Consider the following 19,410-nt stretch of genomic DNA (forward strand, 5'->3'; position numbering starts at 1 on the left):
CAACACACCCAGAATTATTTTAAGGTGTATACACCATAAGGTGTATTATGGGAATAAACCAAAGACTTTTGATGAAGAAATGGATTCATTAAAAAAACAAATGCTAAAACTAGGGTAAGCAAGGACTTCTGTTGTGAATGAGCCAGTAACTGTGTTTGATTGCAAGAGGGCATCACAAGCATGTCACTGTCGAGGTAGTACGTGGGTGGGAGTTAGAGGCACGGAGTGGCTTGTCCTGCCTATCGAGCTGGCAGCCAGCTGCCTTCCACGCTAACAGCAATGCCCCGGCGAGCTCCCGAAGTAGCCTTAAGTACAGCATGTCGGAGAAATTTAGAGCAAGGGGGAGAGAGGAAGGAAATATTTCTGCGATTTCTGTGTCAGGAGTGAAGTCATAAGCCTTCTTTGACTAGATAATGATGGAAAATAGTATAATGAGAAAATAGGGAAAATATGGAGGAATAATATAGAAAAAGGGAGGTGTTAATGACCTTAATAGAGACCATGTAACTGTTTCCCTCCATATGCACATTAGACGCTGCTGCATTTTATTTTACGTGCTTTTGTCTGCCAACAAGAATCTCTTTTGCCTTATCCAGACTGGCATTCACTTTGCTTTTATGCAGATCCCAACTCCTTCTGGGAATTCAGAAATTGGAGAGAGTGCAGATTATTCCTTTGTGGAAAAGGTAAAGAACAGTCCTGTTCAGAGGATATCTCTTGATTTCCCAGTGTTTTTACAGCTATTAATTCCAGCCCAACCTAAGGAAACCAAGGACTGGTGGTTAAGCTACTGAGTCTTAAATACATGCTTGAGTAGGTATTCATAAGCAATATAACAATTTGTGACTGGCTACGGAGTGATTTATAGTTTGGTTAAACCATATTATGGAGTCTAAGACATTGTGAATTCAATCCCTACCTTGATAGTGTGTGAAATAATTTATCATCCACAATATTAAAATCTCTGTTGTTTTTTAATTTGAATGTATCTGGTTTTGATTTCCTGTCCTTTTCCCTGTTACCATCAGACTAATCACACTTGTGGTAAGATCAGGATACTTGGGAGGGATGATGATCCAGACACTTCTTGACAGTCTTTGGGATAATGCAAGCAGATCAATTTTCATAGCTCCTTTTTGCATCTCCACATCTGTTTTAAAATCTGCTCCCAGCATTTCATTATAAATCATATCAATGCCATATATAAAGGTAAACATCATCTTCTGGCTCTTTCCTGTTTACACATCCAAATACGGGTTTGTCCTTTTGACCACTGCCTTAGAAGTTCAGTTATTTGGCCAAAGCAAATCCTGAAATTAATTTAAAAGCTGTTTATTTTCAGGTTTCAGTCCCCATGCTTATAGGGATTGCTAGTGTTCTGTATTTCAGGGCAATACATTTCCTTTATAAATAAAAATGCTTTGAAAGGGCACATGTTCGACAAATGATGTCACACGGTGTACAATGTCTTATATTTTAATCTACTAAATCTGCATAAAAAACTATATTTTGAAATAATTTTCACCATTTTTGTTCTAAAACATAAAAAAAAGAATTCTGTGAGAATTTTAAAAATCAAAATAGCGGAATTTGAGCATCAGTAAGTGTCCACAGAGACCTTCATCAGCAAGGAGTAATGGAAGTGCTACAAGGTAAATGCAGCTGGTGGTAGTACTCCATTACTATGTTTGTTTTCATTCATGCATGTTATTTGGTTGTATATTTTATTGCTGGTTACAGAACACATCTGAAAATGACAATGATGAAGTTGATGGCAACAATATATGTGGTTTCAGAAAGAAAAAGGGAGTCAAAGGTCCTACAAAGTACGTTCCTTCTTTAGAAAATGAGAAGATGGAGCTGTTCCTCACCTCAAAAATCCCAGATCCTTGTCCCCTTCAAGGAACCACAAGTTCCTCAGAACCACCACCAGATCAGTCTCTTCAAAACCCGACTAGTTTTCCTTCAGTAGAAAGGGACAGAGGGAGTCGTGACATTTCCCATACCGGCAGCGACGTGAAAGAAGACGTGTCTGGAGAAACACAAGAAAACCAGGAAAATGCTGACACTGGGAAAAGAACAATAGGAAAAATGCGCAAGGAAATAGGTACACCAGCTAAAACGGAGCAGCCCATGGGCGTGCAACCTGTGAGGAGCTCAGGGAAAGCTGGGTGTGCAGGGGCAGCACGCAGGGGAGAGGGCAGTGAGAAGGCAGAGCAAGAACGGGGTGGGACGGAAGAAAAAGCTGTCAAGTTTCATGTGACAAAGACGGGCTCCCTGAGCAGTGCTGTAACTACACAAGGAAGCGGCACTGCAGAGCCCTTCAGCGGGGCACCCGACATTTCTAAACGAAGTTTGCAGGAGTTGAAAAACCTGCTGAGTGAAGGTCCTCCACCTGATTATGGGCCCAATTACAGAGGCAAGGCAGGTGGCGCTTCTTCTCAGAAAAATTCGAAGCCCCGGGAGAAAGCAGCTGACAAGCAGGGCCAACCCTTTGAGACTTTTAGTTCCCATTTTGGAGAGGAGAATCGAAAGTACCGCAGCTTCCACAAGGAGGGAGTGGGGCAGCAGAGGAAACCTCTCCTGGTCCTCAGCTCTGCCGGGTCTGATCAGCAACAACCGTCGGGAAGCGACGTGGATCAACTTATTCTGAGGTTACCGGCAGCTTCTACACATGCAGAAAACACGGCTCCTGAGATTCAGTTTGACTCCTGCACAGGCCACGCTGGTAAGGATACTTAAACATCACCCGCTGTCCTGTTAAAGAAAATGCTACTGTTGTTTTGTGGGGTTTTGTTAAGCTGCAAAATTTAGTCAGAGCTGGCGCATGAGAGGATTGAACCTGTGGTTTCTGTATGATTGGGGTGGATCAGAAGTTGTACTCTACACCTATGCTGCCTTTTTTTTTTTTTTTTTTTAAGGCATTTATGAAGCTCAGCTGCCTGCCAAAAACTGCCATGCACGAGTGGTCATGTCTTTTTCACTAAAACCGAAATATTTCCTCATTTAAACTGAGCGCAGGCAACATTTCCCAAAGGTCTGATAGACATCACAAAGCTCTGATGGCGTCTGGGCTTCTTAAAATTTCCTTTTTGTTAACATTTCCAGCATTGGAAATTGCTCCCATGTAGGCATGATATTGTCAATTGTCCATCCTGTGAGAGGACTGAAATGCAAAAATATCTAATATAAACTATAGGGGAAGAAAAACAAACGAGGCAGAGAACTTCCACCTATCTACATGCTGTTCAATAAGTCCATTTTGGAAGTGTTTACAGAGCAAATTAATTGCTACTAATAGGCTGTGGTTTCTTTGAAACTGTAAAGGCTATACTTTCTGGGCTAGCTAGATCAGCAAACTGAAAGCTACTATTACCTTTGATAATGTAATGGGCTTGAGTAGTTCATTGTTTTGTGTCTATTCCGGGAAGCACACAAACTACAATTTGCCAGTTGAATAGATATCAAATTAATAAATTTCCAGGAGCATGAGGCTCAAATCATATTATCAGCTTTTCAGGATAGGTATCTTACCCTCTGACTTTCCTCACTGATACAAGAAAAATGAATCTGATCTCTTCATTGATAAAACACCTTGTCCATTATTAACTACATAATAAAATGTAATGGTAGCAATTAAATTTGTACGACAATATTAAGTTATCTTGCTTCTTTTAAAGTCTTCTTTCAGATAGGTAGAAATATTGCTATACATACTCTGAGAACAGACAATATCAAATGTTGTTAGCTACAGAAGGTTTTCTCAGCAGACACACTGCGTTACCCAGTTTGAACAAGTCTCAGCAAGATATCTATGAACATGATCAGTGCTAACTCAGGGCACTCCATGAGAAACATAAAGCCTTGAAAAGATATTTTGTGCTCAAACCGCTCTCTATTCATGTCTATTAGAATAAAGAGGTTACAGGATTATTTCTCAGTCTACACTTGATGTTGTTCCTTTTCCAGATTACATTGTCTTTTGCATTGCTGAAAGGCTAGATAATGCATGGTCAGATTTAGATTACTGCTGTTTCCTCATTGTCTTCAAACCCAGCAAATATATTTGAAAATATAAGAATAACTATTCTTTATCATAACACCACTTACAGGGTACAAGGAACGGATGAGAGTAATTGTAGATTTCACAGGGAGTTTTCAACACGATTGTAGCCACTTAAAGTGAAGTGGCTAATCCAAGTTTATTACCTAGTCAGTAGAGAAAGACAGGCGTTTTGTCTTCAAAGAGGTATTAGGGGTTCATGAGAAACTGACTTCTGGAGGTGGGCATCTCTTTCACTCAATGGGGAAGAAGTCCCATGATGATTAGTTTAGATTATTTGCCTAACTCTGAAATGCCTAAAGCTACCTGGGGTTAATCCTACTCTGTATCACTGGCGATAACAATGCCTGTGAGAGAATTTTAGATGAGAACTAACTGTGAAGGGAGGTGGGGGAAAACTTTTGTCTCATCAGAAAGAAAACCGAAACCAAAAGTTTTGGAATCTCATGAGGTTTGGATTCCATTTGGCTTTGACCAAACAAACTGTAGGATTCAGTGTGTGTTTCCACTAGTAAATGCAATGCACAGAAATAGTTTCTACTTAATCAGAAATGTATGTGCTTGAAATTTAAGTTTCATTTAATACATTCAGTAACTCAACTGAAGAGAAAGTTTTAGATAACATTCTGTAGTCATCAGTGAGCCTTTGCATAAACAGTATTTCATTGCTGTCAGTGAAAATTTATTAAGATTGATAAGATAAAAGCCTAAATATTTTACTTTTATGACTAAAACATTATCTTAAATATTTTAGTTACTGAAGTGCCTGAGCAGAAGTCTTAGTTCTAAACATATCTCAAAACTGAGTAGGTCTGAAATACAGCCTCTTGTATTTTGCAAGTTTTCAAATATTTGAACTTGGTCAAATCACAAATCTCGACCCAAAATTTTTCAAAACATTTGAATTAAAAAAATACAATTAAAGAAATAAATGGTTCTCTTCCTGCTTTTGTTTCTTTAACATGGAATACAAAGTGGAGAGCATTGAAATTGTATGACTATACATATATCCATGATTATTACATAAACAGTGCCCAGTGTATTTACTTAGGCACTATGTCAAGTGCTATGCACATTTGGATGCCATGGACAAAGCAGGAATATACTTATTTGTTCTATAACTACACAGTTAAGGGAGAATCTCTAGAGGTCAGCAGTAGAAAGGCTAAGACATGTAGCTGAGATTTAGTGATTCACTGTAATACAGAGGATTGAAATACCATCACATTAGTTACATGGTTAACATCTCTCTAACTTAACAAATCCATATATTTTTTCCAAAATTCTGATTGGAAACTGTGGAAATATTACTGCATGTGCATTTTGTGCATTGCTTGTCAGGCCTTTTGTAAAAGAAGTGCTTGAACATGGAAAAAAATAATAGAAAAGAGACAGACATGCAAGATATTTTGTTCAATAAGAAAAATATTACTTGGACAGTCAGTGAAACTGGAGCTGAAGCTAAAGCTCTTTTAATCTAATTCATTACCATGGAAATATAGAAACTAAGATATGTATTGGTACAGGTTAGGGGCTGACCCCCTGGAAAGCAGCTCTGTGGAAAGGGACCTGGGAGTCCTGGTGGACAACAGGATGACCATGAGCCAGCAATGTGTCCTGGCGGCCAAGAAGGCCAATGGTCTCCTGGGGTGCATCAAAAAGAGTGTGACCAGCAGGTCGAGGGAGGTCATCCTCCCACACTACTCTGCCCTGGTGAGGCCGCATCTGGACTATTGTGTCCAGTTCTGGGCTCCCTGGTTCAAGAAGGAGAGGGAGCTGCTGGAGTGGGTCCAGCAAAGGGCTACAAATATGATTAGGGGACTGGAGCATCTTTCTTATGAGGAAAGACTGAGGGACTTGGGTCTTTCTAGTCTGGAGAAGAGAAGACTGAGGGGGGATCTTATCAATGCTTATAAATACTTAAAGGGAGGGTGCCAGGGGGATGGGAACAATCTTTTTTCAGTGGTGCCCAGTGATAGAACAAGAGGTAATGGGCACAAACTTGAACATAGGAAGTTCCATCTAAACATGAGGAAGAACCTCATTACTTTGAGGGTGGTGGAGTCTCCCACACTGGAGACATTCAAAACCTGCCTGGGCGCCGTCCTGTGCAACTTGCTGTAGGTGACCCTGTTCTGGCAGGGGGGTTGGGCTAGATGACCTCCAGAGGTCCCTTCCAGCCCCTATGATTCTGTGATTCTGTGATGTAGCTAATTAAGCAAATATACTGACTGTATTAACATGAATTTATGAATTTTATTTGCATTAATATCTAAATATGATAATGATGTGCACTTCTGCAAATTGGTATGTAGTCATTAATAATCAGGTGCTTCTTAAGCTGTTCCAGGCCTGCGTTCTTGGGAGACCAAGAGAGAGGCTTCCAAACAGTAAAAATTCAGATGAAATTTTGTGTATATAGCATGATATAACACTTCATAGTATGTACATACACACACACGAATGCATGCATGTGCTATATGTATAGTATAAATAGCATATACCATAAGTGTATATTGAACTCAGATCTTATCACGTGCTGCTCTGTACACTACTAAATTAGAGTATTTATACTATGGTAGCCAGAGACGTGACTAAAGAAAAAAACTTTCTCTGAGCAATGTGAAATTCCCAATGATATACCACACTGTTGGGGTTCTCTTTGTCACAGGCGGCTGCCAGAGTCAGGGACTCTAGGTGGCTTCAGCAGCCACCCCACGCTACATATGGTCAGAGGGAGTTGTGGAGCCTGGTGCCACCACACAGGCTCAGGAGAAATCTCACTTATGGACCTTATGCACTCCAGGCAGCTGTAGGTGGGCAACATACTGGAATCAGGCTGTCACCTGAGGCTTCAAATTCCCTTTGTACATTCTGGTCTGTAGCTGGGGACAAAAAAGTTTGTTAAAATCTTTTTTGAGTGCAGACTGCAGAGCTGGGCCCCCAGAAACCTGAGCAGCTCCAGGAGCAGGTCAATTTCGACAGGGCTCGTCTTCTTGAGTATACTTCAAGTGAGGCCATGTAAATATAACCAGCACGGAATCAGGAACTGTAGGAGGGAGAAGGAAACTTCTGAAGAAAGAAAATACATCTTAACTATAGCTGCAGGCGTCAGTAGCTACCTAGTGACTGTTGAAATTTCAAGTGCACAGAAAAAGAAGGTTTGAATGCTCCAAGAATCACATGAAATGTTGTCTGGGTGCTGACCCCAAACACTTAGTTCCTTTGTTAAATTGTCGTTTTAAAGAAAAGCATATCAAGCAGCTACTGACAGGTTATATTTCACACTTAACAGTGGAGTTCATCAGTCCTACAAGCAACTCCCTTTTCTATTGCAATGAATAACCTCATATTGTCATCCTTAACTTATTTAAAGCTCTTATTTTCGGTAATAAGGCAGTTACAAGGGATGATACCTAGTGTTTAGGGACACAAGTATGAAAAGAAGACTTTAACAAAACAAATAGCCTAGGCTTTTTGCTCCATTCAAATGAAAATTTTACCCACACGGTTTTAACAAAATTTGAACTCGCCTTGTGGTTTCATGGTCCTCTGTGCTCACCTGGAAAAGGCAAGTCTGTCCTCCACTGAACCTGCTCGGTATGCCTAGTCAGTGGCAGGGAAACAGAAATGGAGACTCTTCGGGAGCTGTAAGTGGACAATCAGGAGGTATAAGTGGACACAGGAGAGGTATGTAAGTTCCTGCTCCAGGTCATATTCACTGACTCCTGCAAAATAACCATGTCTTACTTTGGGGATTACTTAGGACTGTGTTTTTTACTTGCTACTCTTCTCTGCTTTGTATTTTACATAATCTGTGCTGTTCTTGCATCTCTCTTGAAGTGAAAAAACAAAGCTGTACTGTTCCTTCCTCATGCCCTATCTGCAGTTCAATACAATTTTTCTAATAGTTCTTTTTCTACATTTTGAACTCAACTTGAACATAGCGGGTCGAAGCTCAGCTGCTTTCTAAACCTTCTCGATTGACCTTATTTTCTGTTGAACAAACCATCATATTTTCTGCCTATTTCTTTCCTTTTCCCTCTGAACTGAGCTATATATTACTTGCTGTGTTATTTTTACCTCACAAGATCTAAGAGCAGCTATTTTTTGTAAAAGCAAACCAAAACTGTTAAGTCTTCTATCTTCCATACCAATAGCTGAAATCTCTTCCTGCTCTGCGGCTCTATGATTTTCCATTTCCCCCCTCAATCTGTATGAAACAAAAATGCTCAGACGACACTTCCATCCTATCTTTCTGATCTATTTGTGTCCCCTTGTGGATGAGATCCAACTCATCTGCCTCCGTGCCTGGAGCAAGCTAACCCTCCTGTGACTCTGTGAAACAGAGGTGTATTCAAACAGTAATCCTCACCCATTGGAGATGCCTACTTTCTTTCTAGTAATAGTGAAAGGTTGCCAAAACCTTTAGTTAGTTTACACCTAATGTAAGTGGAATGCATTCTCTGCTTGATGTCTCTGCCAGCCGCCTCTCCTTCTACAACGGATTCAAGAAGAGTTTAGTCCTTACCTTCAACACCGTGCAAAATCTTCTAAATAACCTTGCTCCCCTTTTAGTGTGGCGCTCTCACTCATTCTCACTTGACTTTTTTTTTTTAATTAGGACAAATATTTTTCGACCAGAAAGGGCTACCTACTTTGCAATACTGCATCCTTCAGTTCATGCAACTTTGCTCAGTGATTCCTTCCTCAAATCCAGATTTTCTGTTTGAATTTTAAGAAAGACGTAACACTCCGGATCCATTATATTTCATATTATTAGATAGGTAGTTCCAGTGGGTATTACACACCTTAATTTTTTTTTCAGACACATGCATATTTTGTTTTCAAATCCTCTTGCCTACAATGGAATCTTTTCTAACTTTTCTATAAAACTGTGATAATTTTCTCATTCAATACAGAAGAGCCATTTTTATAAAACTTGCTGGAAGGTAGATAAAATTAGTAATTTATTTTATATTTCATCTATTGAGAAATAAAATCTTATTTTGTATTCAATTCTTGATGATGTAGCTCCTCTGAGAAGCTGTGTCATGTTGTTATCATACAGTTTGGAAAGGACAATTCATGGATGATTGAAACTGTTCATTGGTCTCTAGCTATAAAACTCGAAAAAGAGATGAGCTTCTCCATGGACATATCAGTACAAAAGTCTGCTTCACAGTAAAGATTAAAAAAGGGAGCAGAATATCATGAGACAAAGAAATGGATGGAAAAAAACATTGAAAGTATCAATATCAAACATATCAGGGAAATATTTTTACTGTCTCCCATACTGTCATAAGTTTCTGGTATACTTAAATATTTATCCCCCTGTCAGAGGTCTTGTAGGGCAGCAAAAATAAAAGGTAGGAAATGCTTTTTTATGTACTTGACTGCAGAAATCAAATACTTTAATGATCTATCAGTAAACATTTTTGGTGAAACCTTTTGTATGAAAAAGAAATGTAAACTACATAATGTTTTCCACTGAAAATGCTTCTGATCATTATTCACATCAATAGTACTATTCAAATGTAACCCAGTACTCCTTTCTATTTACCATGTTAAAAACCAGATGGGAGTAGAAGAGAGGCTTTACATACCAGCAATAAGAATGATGTCTAGTGTAGGGAAAGTTGTTACCTGAGATTTGAGAAATAGAGGTTGTTAATGTTTGAAGACAAACATGAGAACTGTAAGTAGCTCTCTGTACAAACCAAATAGACAGCCCATTCTTAGACGTACCAACTGGAGTCCTGTAAGGAAGAGCAGACGTATTTAAATTAGTCCTGACAGGAATTTCCATAGGAATTAGAAGAATGTAGGTGTGTGATTACCCTGTGGGACTTATCACCAGTGGATAACAACAGCACAAGCTATCTATTTTTATAAAGGGGGTCAATATTCACATAGATCTTTGAAGCACCCAGTGTTAGATTTCTAAGGATGAAGAAGGAATTAAGACAAATTTGAATATTAACCCTTCTACTCCTAACCACAAGACCACCTTTTTAGTGAGGAACTGCAAAATCCGTTCTCTTTAGACATTTTGAAAAGAACACCTTGCCTTTCCTGTTCATAGCCAGTGCCAAAGACATCTCGGCTGTGACGAAATGCTGCCTTGACTGGCATAGCAATCCCTACGCCTGCAAGGGTTTTTATTTCTCTACCACTCTCAGACAGTAACAGGGGCCACGATGTGCCACAGACACTGTGTGGGATGCAAGCGTGACCAGACCCTGTCTCATGGGGCAGGAGGAGGGTGTGAAGCAGCCACGTGGCTGCCGCAGTGTCGTTTCAGGAGGGAGCACATCTGGCACAGCTGGAGACAGAGTGGTAGGAAGAAACTGGAGGAGGATTGATGGAAACACGTCGTCTTCTCCAGTCCATGATTTGTATCTGGAGTCTGCCTGCTAGTGTCTGTTGTTATTGCCTTACGTTACCTAGGTGGTCGTGTTTCTCAGTGAAGAGTTTCCAATATTACTACATTTGTTAGGTCAGCCTGTTCCTGTCATTGTCGAGTCCCCTGGCAACATGTAGCACATTCTTTTCATTTCATCAGTTTGACACAGTCACCTCTTATAGAGCTGAGAAATTGTTTGCTTTAGATGCGGTGTGATTTAATAAGGGACCATGCGAAAGGGTTGCTTTGAACAAGCAGATAATGACAGATTGATCTCGGACGTGTGCACTTTCTTCTGTCACAGCACTTTTCTGCTGCTGAGAAAATAAAGCTGATGTTAACTGCTTGCCCTAGCCTGATGTCAGCTGCCCTTGGCAATCTGAGTGATTTCAATATTAATAATCTAAGAATGGCACCACTCTTCTGCTAGAAATAATAATAATATAATTTGTAGATATTTTTGGTGATATTTTTAGTTTTGTGTTATTAATCTTTTTTAAATATGTGAAAATAACTTGTTTATATTTGTAGATATTTTGTAATCATTACAAAAGAAACATGAGTAATACTAATGGTTTCTCAGTGGCAACTTAAACAGGAAATACAGATAGAACCATAGAAAAACAAACATTAAGTGCTTTCTGTGTACTACTGATTCGATACACATATCTAAAGATCTGTACGTTCCATTCTGATTTAAGAAAGATGGCCGGTCTGGATTTATATTTCATTTTAAAAATGAAAATCTGAACAAAAATCTGAGCATCTTGTGAAATTCACATACCTGTTTCCATAAGTAGATTTTCTGAAATGAAAATAAAGACGTCATTATTTCTAGAGGCCCGGAGAGCTAGGGAAACAGTTATACTCATGAACACAATCCTCCATCATAAGACTGTAAGACTTTTAGACGGTGTATCTAAATCACCTAGACCTGTCTACTATTTATTAGCTACCTTATCTCCAATAACTAATGCTCTGGATAATGACTGTATGAACTGGGAAAAGACAAGAGTAGTCAGTTCCCTGCTATACCTTTCCAAACTTGAGTCATCATTGGCTTCATGGACTTAGTTTGCCAGTGATTTATTTAGTGGTTACCAAGAAAATATATTTTGGGACCGGTGCTGGAGAAAAGCAAGTACTGTCAGTAGTTACCCACTAAATATTATTTAAGAAACAATTACTGTTTCATAGTTCCAAAATCAGTCAGAGATATTAAGTTATGATGATGCTTTTTATCTATCATACAATTTACAGAAACTTATTGTTTCAATGGGAAGGATAATCTGCAAATGACATAAAAGATGAACTGCCTTTAAAAAGTATATGAAAGCTGCGGGAGTGTTTCTATTGATTCTAACAGATTTTGGATAAAGGCTACTGTAAATGAATAAGTATCTGTCTTTTGGCTAGCGGGCTGTCTAGACTGGTATATAGCCTAATTTTAGACTAATACTAGACCTATATATAAAAATTAGTCTCATCATTTAAAAAGAGCTATCATTATTCATAACAAGTCCAACTGGAGAACACAAATTCTCGCTTCTTAAGTTAATAATTTTTGCTTGCTTAATGTTCTTTAAAAACATTACTTTATAGGAATTTTCTGTTAATTTATATTATTTCATATGATCTAATTATGTATTTATGCATTTATTTGAATAACTGTAACTTGAAGACAACAGATATAAATAAAATTTGGAAAATTACCTGGCATTGGTAGACGTTTAAATTAAGTATAATTGTAGCTTTAGTTTTAAATGAATTCATACATCATTAATATGAATACATATCACATTTCATGTTTTTCACAGATATAGATTTTATGTAATTTATATCTCTTTGGAACGCTGGTTTAAAGAATTATTTGGGTCAGAGTTAAGGTTGTTTTTTTTTCATTAATTATATGTTTTTACCAGAAAAATGTTTGTTCCATAGATGCAAATTTAACAGGCAACATTTCAGGACGTTATAAGAAATACTTGAAAAGTTTACATCAAAAGATGAAAATATTCTGATGTCAAGGGTTGCCAGTCAAACTTTGCTTTGAATAATATGGAGACAGAAAAATTTCTGTGTGACAGGTGGTTGACAGGAAACGTCTACCATCTTTGCGCAGGAAATTAAACATGTGTAGAATAAGGGGTTGAGCACTGCTTTTCCAAGGGCAAAAACCTCAGGCTTCTGTCCCTGGAGCTGAGGAAAACACTACTTGCTGTGATCTGCAGGAAGATTTTCAGAACCTTTTTGGTTCTATTAATGTAATACATAGCCACGGTTTATTAGCTGTTAATAAACTTCTAATTGATGGTCAGGTTCATAAAAAGGTCAAATCTGCTAAAGTCAGTAAACATTTATGTTGTAGAACAACGTTACAAGATGACTAAAGTGGTATTCAAATAACTGTTACTTGGAGGACACGTGCGAGACAAGGCCAGTTTACGTATCCTCTCTGCTCACTATTGTGTTTTGGCAGCATCAGTAACAGAGTGAGTGTTACACAAAATATTTAAACAGGGCTTCCTTATTTGATGTACATCTTTTAAAGGACATAGTTCCTTAGTGTTTATAGAAGGGAGAGGAAAAATGCTATTTTCATAAGCAGTTTACAGCTGAAGCAGACCAAAGGGAAAGACGTCACGAGGAGAAGTGGATGTGACAAAATTTATTTTTTCTTGCTTCCACCTTTTCCATTTTCACTCTGTTTTCCGATAGACTTTTATATTTACTTAAAATTTTGTCTTATGTTTTCACCTGTCATTCTTCAGGGAGCACTGTTATTACTTAAGTTCTTTACTGACCTAAAGTATCCTTGTCACCTCCTTGCCATCTGAAGCTGGAGGGTGCTCCAGTAATATCCAAAAGCTCTGAGAAGTCTATGACTGTGGGTGAGTTTTCTGCCTTCTCAGGGAACAGCCAGCCTTGTGCTGGGTTAGCTGGAGAACCTCCTTACAGCCTTGCAGCTGGTAGTCCTACTTGCCCTAAAGTAGAGGTCAGAAAGATGTGTTTGGGCCTGATGGCTACTGCTAACAGAGATCTACTCTAGACTGGGGAGTTTGGCACTGGAGAGATTGGGAGTGCTCCCACCAACCTTCGTAGTGCCTCGGCATGAAGCTTTTGACTTCTACTTGAAGGGTGGTGGTGAATGGTTGCTGTTGGTGATCTTCCACTGTGGATCTGAAAGAGCTGCAAAAGTTTTTCTGATCATATCCTCAGGAAGAATAGAGGACTTTCCTCCCAGAAATATAGAAATAAATATTTTTTCACATTTTTTTCATATTGTAATATCAAATTTTACCCTTGGTCTAGTTAGTTTATTGTACTGGATGGAAATTAATACCTTATGTAGTTTAACTTGAATAATAACAATACATAGATACTGGTCCTGATTTAACCCCAGCTGGTAACTAGGACCTGGCAGCTGTTCACTCACTTCCTGCCCCCCTGTAGGGTAGGGAGAAGAGGGAGAAAAAAAACAAAAAAAACCCTTGTGGGTTGAAATAAAGACAGTTTAATAGAACAGTAACAGAAGAGAAAATAATAATAGTAGTAGTAGTAGTAGTAATAATAATAATAATAATAATAATAATAATAAAAATAAAAATAAGTGATGCAATACAATTGCCCTCACCACCTGATGATCTATTGCCCGGCCAGTCCTGAGCAGTGATTGCAGATTCATGCCCCCTCAGCCAACCTCCGTTTATATACTGAGCATGACATCGATGGTATGGAACATCCCTTTGGCCACCTCGTCCTGTCTATGTTCCCTGTCAGCTTCTATGTGAAGCTGAAGAAGTCCTGGACTTGATATAAACATTACCTAGCAACAAATAAAACAATATGTGTAATCGACATTATTCTCATACTGATCCAAAACACAGCAGCTACTAGGAAAAAAATTAACTCTATCCCAGCTGAAACCAGGATAATACTCAGAAGAAAAGCAGGCTGAGAGATCGAGGGGCTTGTGAAAGGAAGTTACTGTGCTCAGTTCTCTGCTCCATTACAGAAGTTATGCTCAGGTATTACTGCTTTCATGTCAAGAAATTGATACAGTTCTACAGCTGCTGTTAAAAAGACGGCTCCATGACGACAAATGCATAAATGCATAAACTTGTTTTAAAAGAAGTCTGCTGCCTCTGGTGGTGAAGACTGCAGTCCTCCTCAGGAGGTCGAGAAAGGTTTAGTAGAAGACAAGTGCCCTTTTTGTCATGTTTCTGTATCCATGCACTTTTCAAAGGCATTGAAGAAACATAGCATCCGAATTCAATCAGCTTTCAGTGGGAAATAGGCATCCTCCTGCTATTTGTGTTCCTATAAACACCCAACAAAACAGCTGAGGTATCCCTGAGAAACTCCTGGCTTTACTAGGGGGTTCCCCTGTGTTATCTTACCAACATGAAAAAACATTTAAGTTATAGACCATTCCAAAAAAATAAGGGATTTTATACAGGTCCCCAGGAGAAAAAAGGTGTGTTTGTTTACAAAAATGTTTTGTGATCCGTATATTTTTCTTGGTTTTGTTTTTACATTCCATACCGCCAGTTCCCGCTATTGCACTTTTTAGGAGAATGGCCTGTATTCCAGCATTCGTTATTTTGTTTGACATGAACATTCCTCTTCACTTATAGCGTCCAGCAGAGAGCCTGATGTAAACGGCCTTGAAAATCCAACTCTCCTTCACCTGTTCTCTCATATTGAATTTATTAAGCAGCAGATGGCCAGGGACAACGTACAGTTTGTCAGATTTGAATCAATAGATCTCCATGGTGTGTCAAGATCAAAGAATGTTCCTTCTCGCTTTTTTCACGTAAGTTTTTTGGTTTCTAGCTGTACCTTTATGTGTTTTCATGGCCCTGTCCTTAATTTATACTTTATTTTTTTTTCATAGTGCAGGCAGAAACTCAAACTTGGAAAAAATTATCTGTTCCCTCCCCTTGTTAATGTTCCCAAAGGATCTGGACTGTTTTTCATCACTGCAATCATCCATTCCTCTGCTCCCCCCAGTAGTAATCTAATTAAATAAGGCTAGTAATTTCAGCTCTTTGAACTTCTAATAATCTCTTTCCTCAGAATTATCTTTTCAGGTTCAATGGATTATAAAGATTTTGTTTTACTGAACATCAGTAAATTGCAAAAAGAAAGGAGTCAACACTGAATGAAAGAAAATGACTGAATGAAAATAATTTTGACTATGAGAAATTTTATAGTCACCAATCACATAAGGACATATCACTGGGTTCCGTGATGATTTAATAGCACTATTAGCCATAGCCATATTGACGATTCAGGAAATAAGAACCAAATCAGGAAGCAATCCTCTCTGTGTGTATCCTTGAGCGATCAGCCTTTTCAGTATATTGCTCCTCTGATACTTCATGCGCATAACTACATTGTACTTTCACTCACATATCACTATGAATATTTTAAGCTTTACTGAGTGATAACAAAAAAAGATGTGAACATGAGAAGATGTAGAGCACTTCTGTTTCAAGTTCCTTCTGAAGCCTAAGCCATGTTTTTGTTATTTCCCTTTTAGATATTGGTAAACTGCAAATGTTTCATCTAGATATGATTTTCTCTCTCCAATGTCATTTGGATTTTATCAAAATAAACTTTCTCTCAGTCATTTTAATTCTTGTGAGGGTGGTAGGTTAATTGCAACTTCTCTTTCACATGTGATGCCAAACTGTGAATGTCTAGTTCAGCTTGTTCAAAGTCGGCTTTCGTGTTTACCTTATCTACCGTCTGAACAAATTGTAGCTTTGCAAGGCAGTCTAAATTTCTGGACACGGGAAAAATGTGCACGTGCATACCCGCACACGTATACACAGAACGAGTGAGAGTAATTTCCTTTTTTTCCCCATCTTTTTGGGTAGGGAGCTGGAGGAGGGAGAGGTAGTCCTACAGGGTAATTACCTTCCACACTTTTTCACTGTTGACCTGACAGCTTAGACACCTTGAAGCAGTATTCACCATCCCATGCAGCTTTGGTTATGAATGTTGCATAGGGAGAATTGCTACCACTGGACTGCCTCCCACCTAAGAGAAAACAGACTTTACTTATTTATTTATTTCAAGAGAAGCCACTGTATGTGGTTTGAAGTATTTCGACAATTTTCTAGCTGGATAGACAAAGTTTTGGTTTTTTTCAGCTCTGAGCTTGACCCTTTCTAGGTTTATTCTGCCTCCTCTGCTCAGTCAGATGATAATCCTTTCCCTTAGAAGAATAAAGGTAAGATGTAAATGTGAGCCAAATTTCACTTGGTAGAACTTGGCATAATTGCTGTTTTCATCAGCTAAAGGCTTGAATGTAAGGTAAGTTGTAAAGATGCTTCTTTGAAGGCAGATGATTCATTTTTTCCCCCTCAAACTTATGAAGTCCAGAAAGTGAGAATTTTCAGTTGAACTTTGCATCTGAAATATGGTGAGGTACGTGTTACGGTATTTAAAGAGAAGTTACAGTTTGAATGTGTATTGCATTAAGTCTTGTGTGGTCATTTGGATCTACGTGAAAGAAAGGCTCAGAGGATATGGAAACCTAATAAAGTAGCTATAGATAGGTGTTTGGCTTGAAAATTTCCACCTAACTGGTGATGCCTGTAGTTGTATAAAGGCCATAGAAAATAGGTGTTGAACACTTCTTTAGTTCTTTACAGAAAAATAAAAAATGTTACTTGGGATATGTGATACCAGGGCTTTCATACCAATCTTGTTTGTGTTGCTTCATAATGACACAGTAACTGGCTGTTGCCCTCCACTTTAGAGATTACTCCATTTTAGTGTTCTTTTAGGAAAAAGACTATTGTTCTTACCGAGATTCTGAGTTTTATATATTTTACATACATAAAAATACTGTTGAGTTCTTTTCTCGTTTGGTAATCTGTCATTCTGCTCTGTGTTTAGGAAAAAGCAATTCATGGTGTTTCCATGCCCAGAAGTTATCTTGAGCTGACCCTGAATCCTAGAGATAATGAATTAGATTACATAAATGCAACCAATTTTAATTGTGACATAATCCTGAACCCCGATTTATCAACGTTTCGAATTCTGCCCTGGACTGAGCAGACTGCGAGAGTGATATGTGATTCCTTCACCGTGCTGGGCAACCCGCTAATGACCTCACCAAGGCACATTGCCAAGAAACAGCTGAGCCAGCTTCAGGACAATGGCTTTTCTCTGCAGTCTGCCTTCACTTATGAATTTTGTATTTATGGCATTACTGAGATTGTAAATTCAAAGACAATATCCTTTCCTGCAGCCACGATACTAAATAACCATGACCAGACTTTCATTCAGGAGCTCATTGAAGGAATGTATTATGCTGGTGCCAACATTGAAAGCTTTTCTTCTTCCAGTGGGCCTGGGCAAATGGAGATCACTTTTCATCCCGTTTTTGGCATAGATGCTGCTGACAGTGCCTTTACGTTTAGAACAGGCATTAAAGAGGTGGCTAAGAAGTATAACTATGTGGCTAGCTTTTTCTCAGAATCAGGATTCTACAATTCAGGGGCCCTGTCACATAGTCTGTGGGATTTGAATGGCCAGAAGAATTTGTTTTCTGCTGGTTACGGAGTTGAGGAGCTCTCAGATATTGGAAAAAATTGGCTATCGGGTCTCTTGGCGCACACAGCAGCTATCAGCTGCTTGATGGCTCCTACCACCAGCTGCCGTAAGCCATATTCTAAATACAGTAAAGAATCAAAAGAGACTGTAAATGCAAAATGGGCATATAATGATAACAGCTGTGCCTTTAATGTCAAATGTCATGGTGGAAAAGGCACTCGCATAGAGAATAAATTAAGTTCTGCTACAGCAAACCCCTACCTGGTGCTTGCTGCTACTATTGCTGCAGGTCTAGATGGCGTAAAGAGAGGACTTAGGTACGATGATATGCTCCAAGAAGAAAATCACACCGCTGATCTGAAACATTCGTCAGTCCCTCTGAAACTAGAAGATGCTCTTGTTGCACTCGAGAAAGATTCGTGCATTAAGGAAGCATTAGGTGAAACTTTTATCCGATACTTTGTTGCCATGAAACATTATGAGTTAGAAACTGAAGAAATGGATAGTGAAAGGAATAAATGCCTGGGATATTTTATTTAGAAGGAGCAGTTTTCTTTAGTGATGCTGTGTAAATGCATACATTGAATGGCGAAGTATCTCGAAATTAGTAAACATATTTAAAAATGGTTTTAATGCTTTGAGATTTTTTTTCCTTTGTATAGTACATGGTGATTGCATTTTATTGTCTGTGTACATTCAGGAGAGTGAAAAGCTGATACTCATGAAAGAACATTAACAGACTTTTAAAAAACAGTATTTTTTTCAATTTAAGTGAATAGACCTGCTGGTGAAAAGAAGAAAAGAGAAGGTCAAATGGAGAAGAGCAACTGTACAACTGTAATAGGACTATCTAATGTGGAGAAAAATAGGAATAATGGGGGTGAGGTGCAGGATAACTGAAGGAAGAGGGGAATTTCTTATTCAGCATGGTTAGGGGATTTCTCCCAGCTTATTCAGTAGCTATACTAGAAGAATCTGACTTTGATTTAAAACTTAGGCTGGAATGATGAACATTGTAGAGAGAGAAGCAAAGGACTGAGGGTCTAGAACATGAGAGGCAGGAATCAGTATCTTAACGGACATAAATAAAAAGACAGGAGGGGCGTGTGGGTGTGAAATAACCTATACATCAGGACTTCTGTTGCTGAATGAAGTTTGCAAGATTTATAGTGGATAAAGACACTAAAAGAAATTGAACAGTGGCTTGAAGGGCTAATGATTGATAGAAAGCCAGGAGCGTCAGGCCACTGTGCAATAAAAAAGAAGCTGGTATTATGTTTGTTTTGATAGTTATTGGGTTAATTCAGAGACGAATGACAAATGAAGAAAAAAAGGTCAAAGAAACCAGAGAATGAAGTGCTTAAACTGG

At 38.6% G+C, this 19,410-nt stretch overlaps 1 protein-coding gene across 1 annotated transcript; it reads left to right on the plus strand.

Moving 5' to 3' along the window:
* Nucleotides 1–1,656: 1,656 nt before the first annotated feature.
* Nucleotides 1,657–18,581, plus strand: LGSN (lengsin, lens protein with glutamine synthetase domain; the record flags this gene model as incomplete). Its single annotated transcript, XM_082481795.1, has 3 exons — nucleotides 1,657–2,728; nucleotides 15,107–15,285; nucleotides 17,382–18,581. The coding sequence occupies 3 exons, from the start codon at nucleotides 1,657–1,659 to the stop codon at nucleotides 18,579–18,581; spliced, it is 2,451 nt and encodes an 816-aa protein (XP_082337921.1).
* Between the last annotated feature and the right edge of the window lie 829 nt (nucleotides 18,582–19,410).

Source organism: Vanellus vanellus (genome assembly GCF_965231255.1).
Source record: "Vanellus vanellus genome assembly, chromosome: 3".
NCBI lineage: Eukaryota > Metazoa > Chordata > Aves > Charadriiformes > Charadriidae > Vanellus > Vanellus vanellus.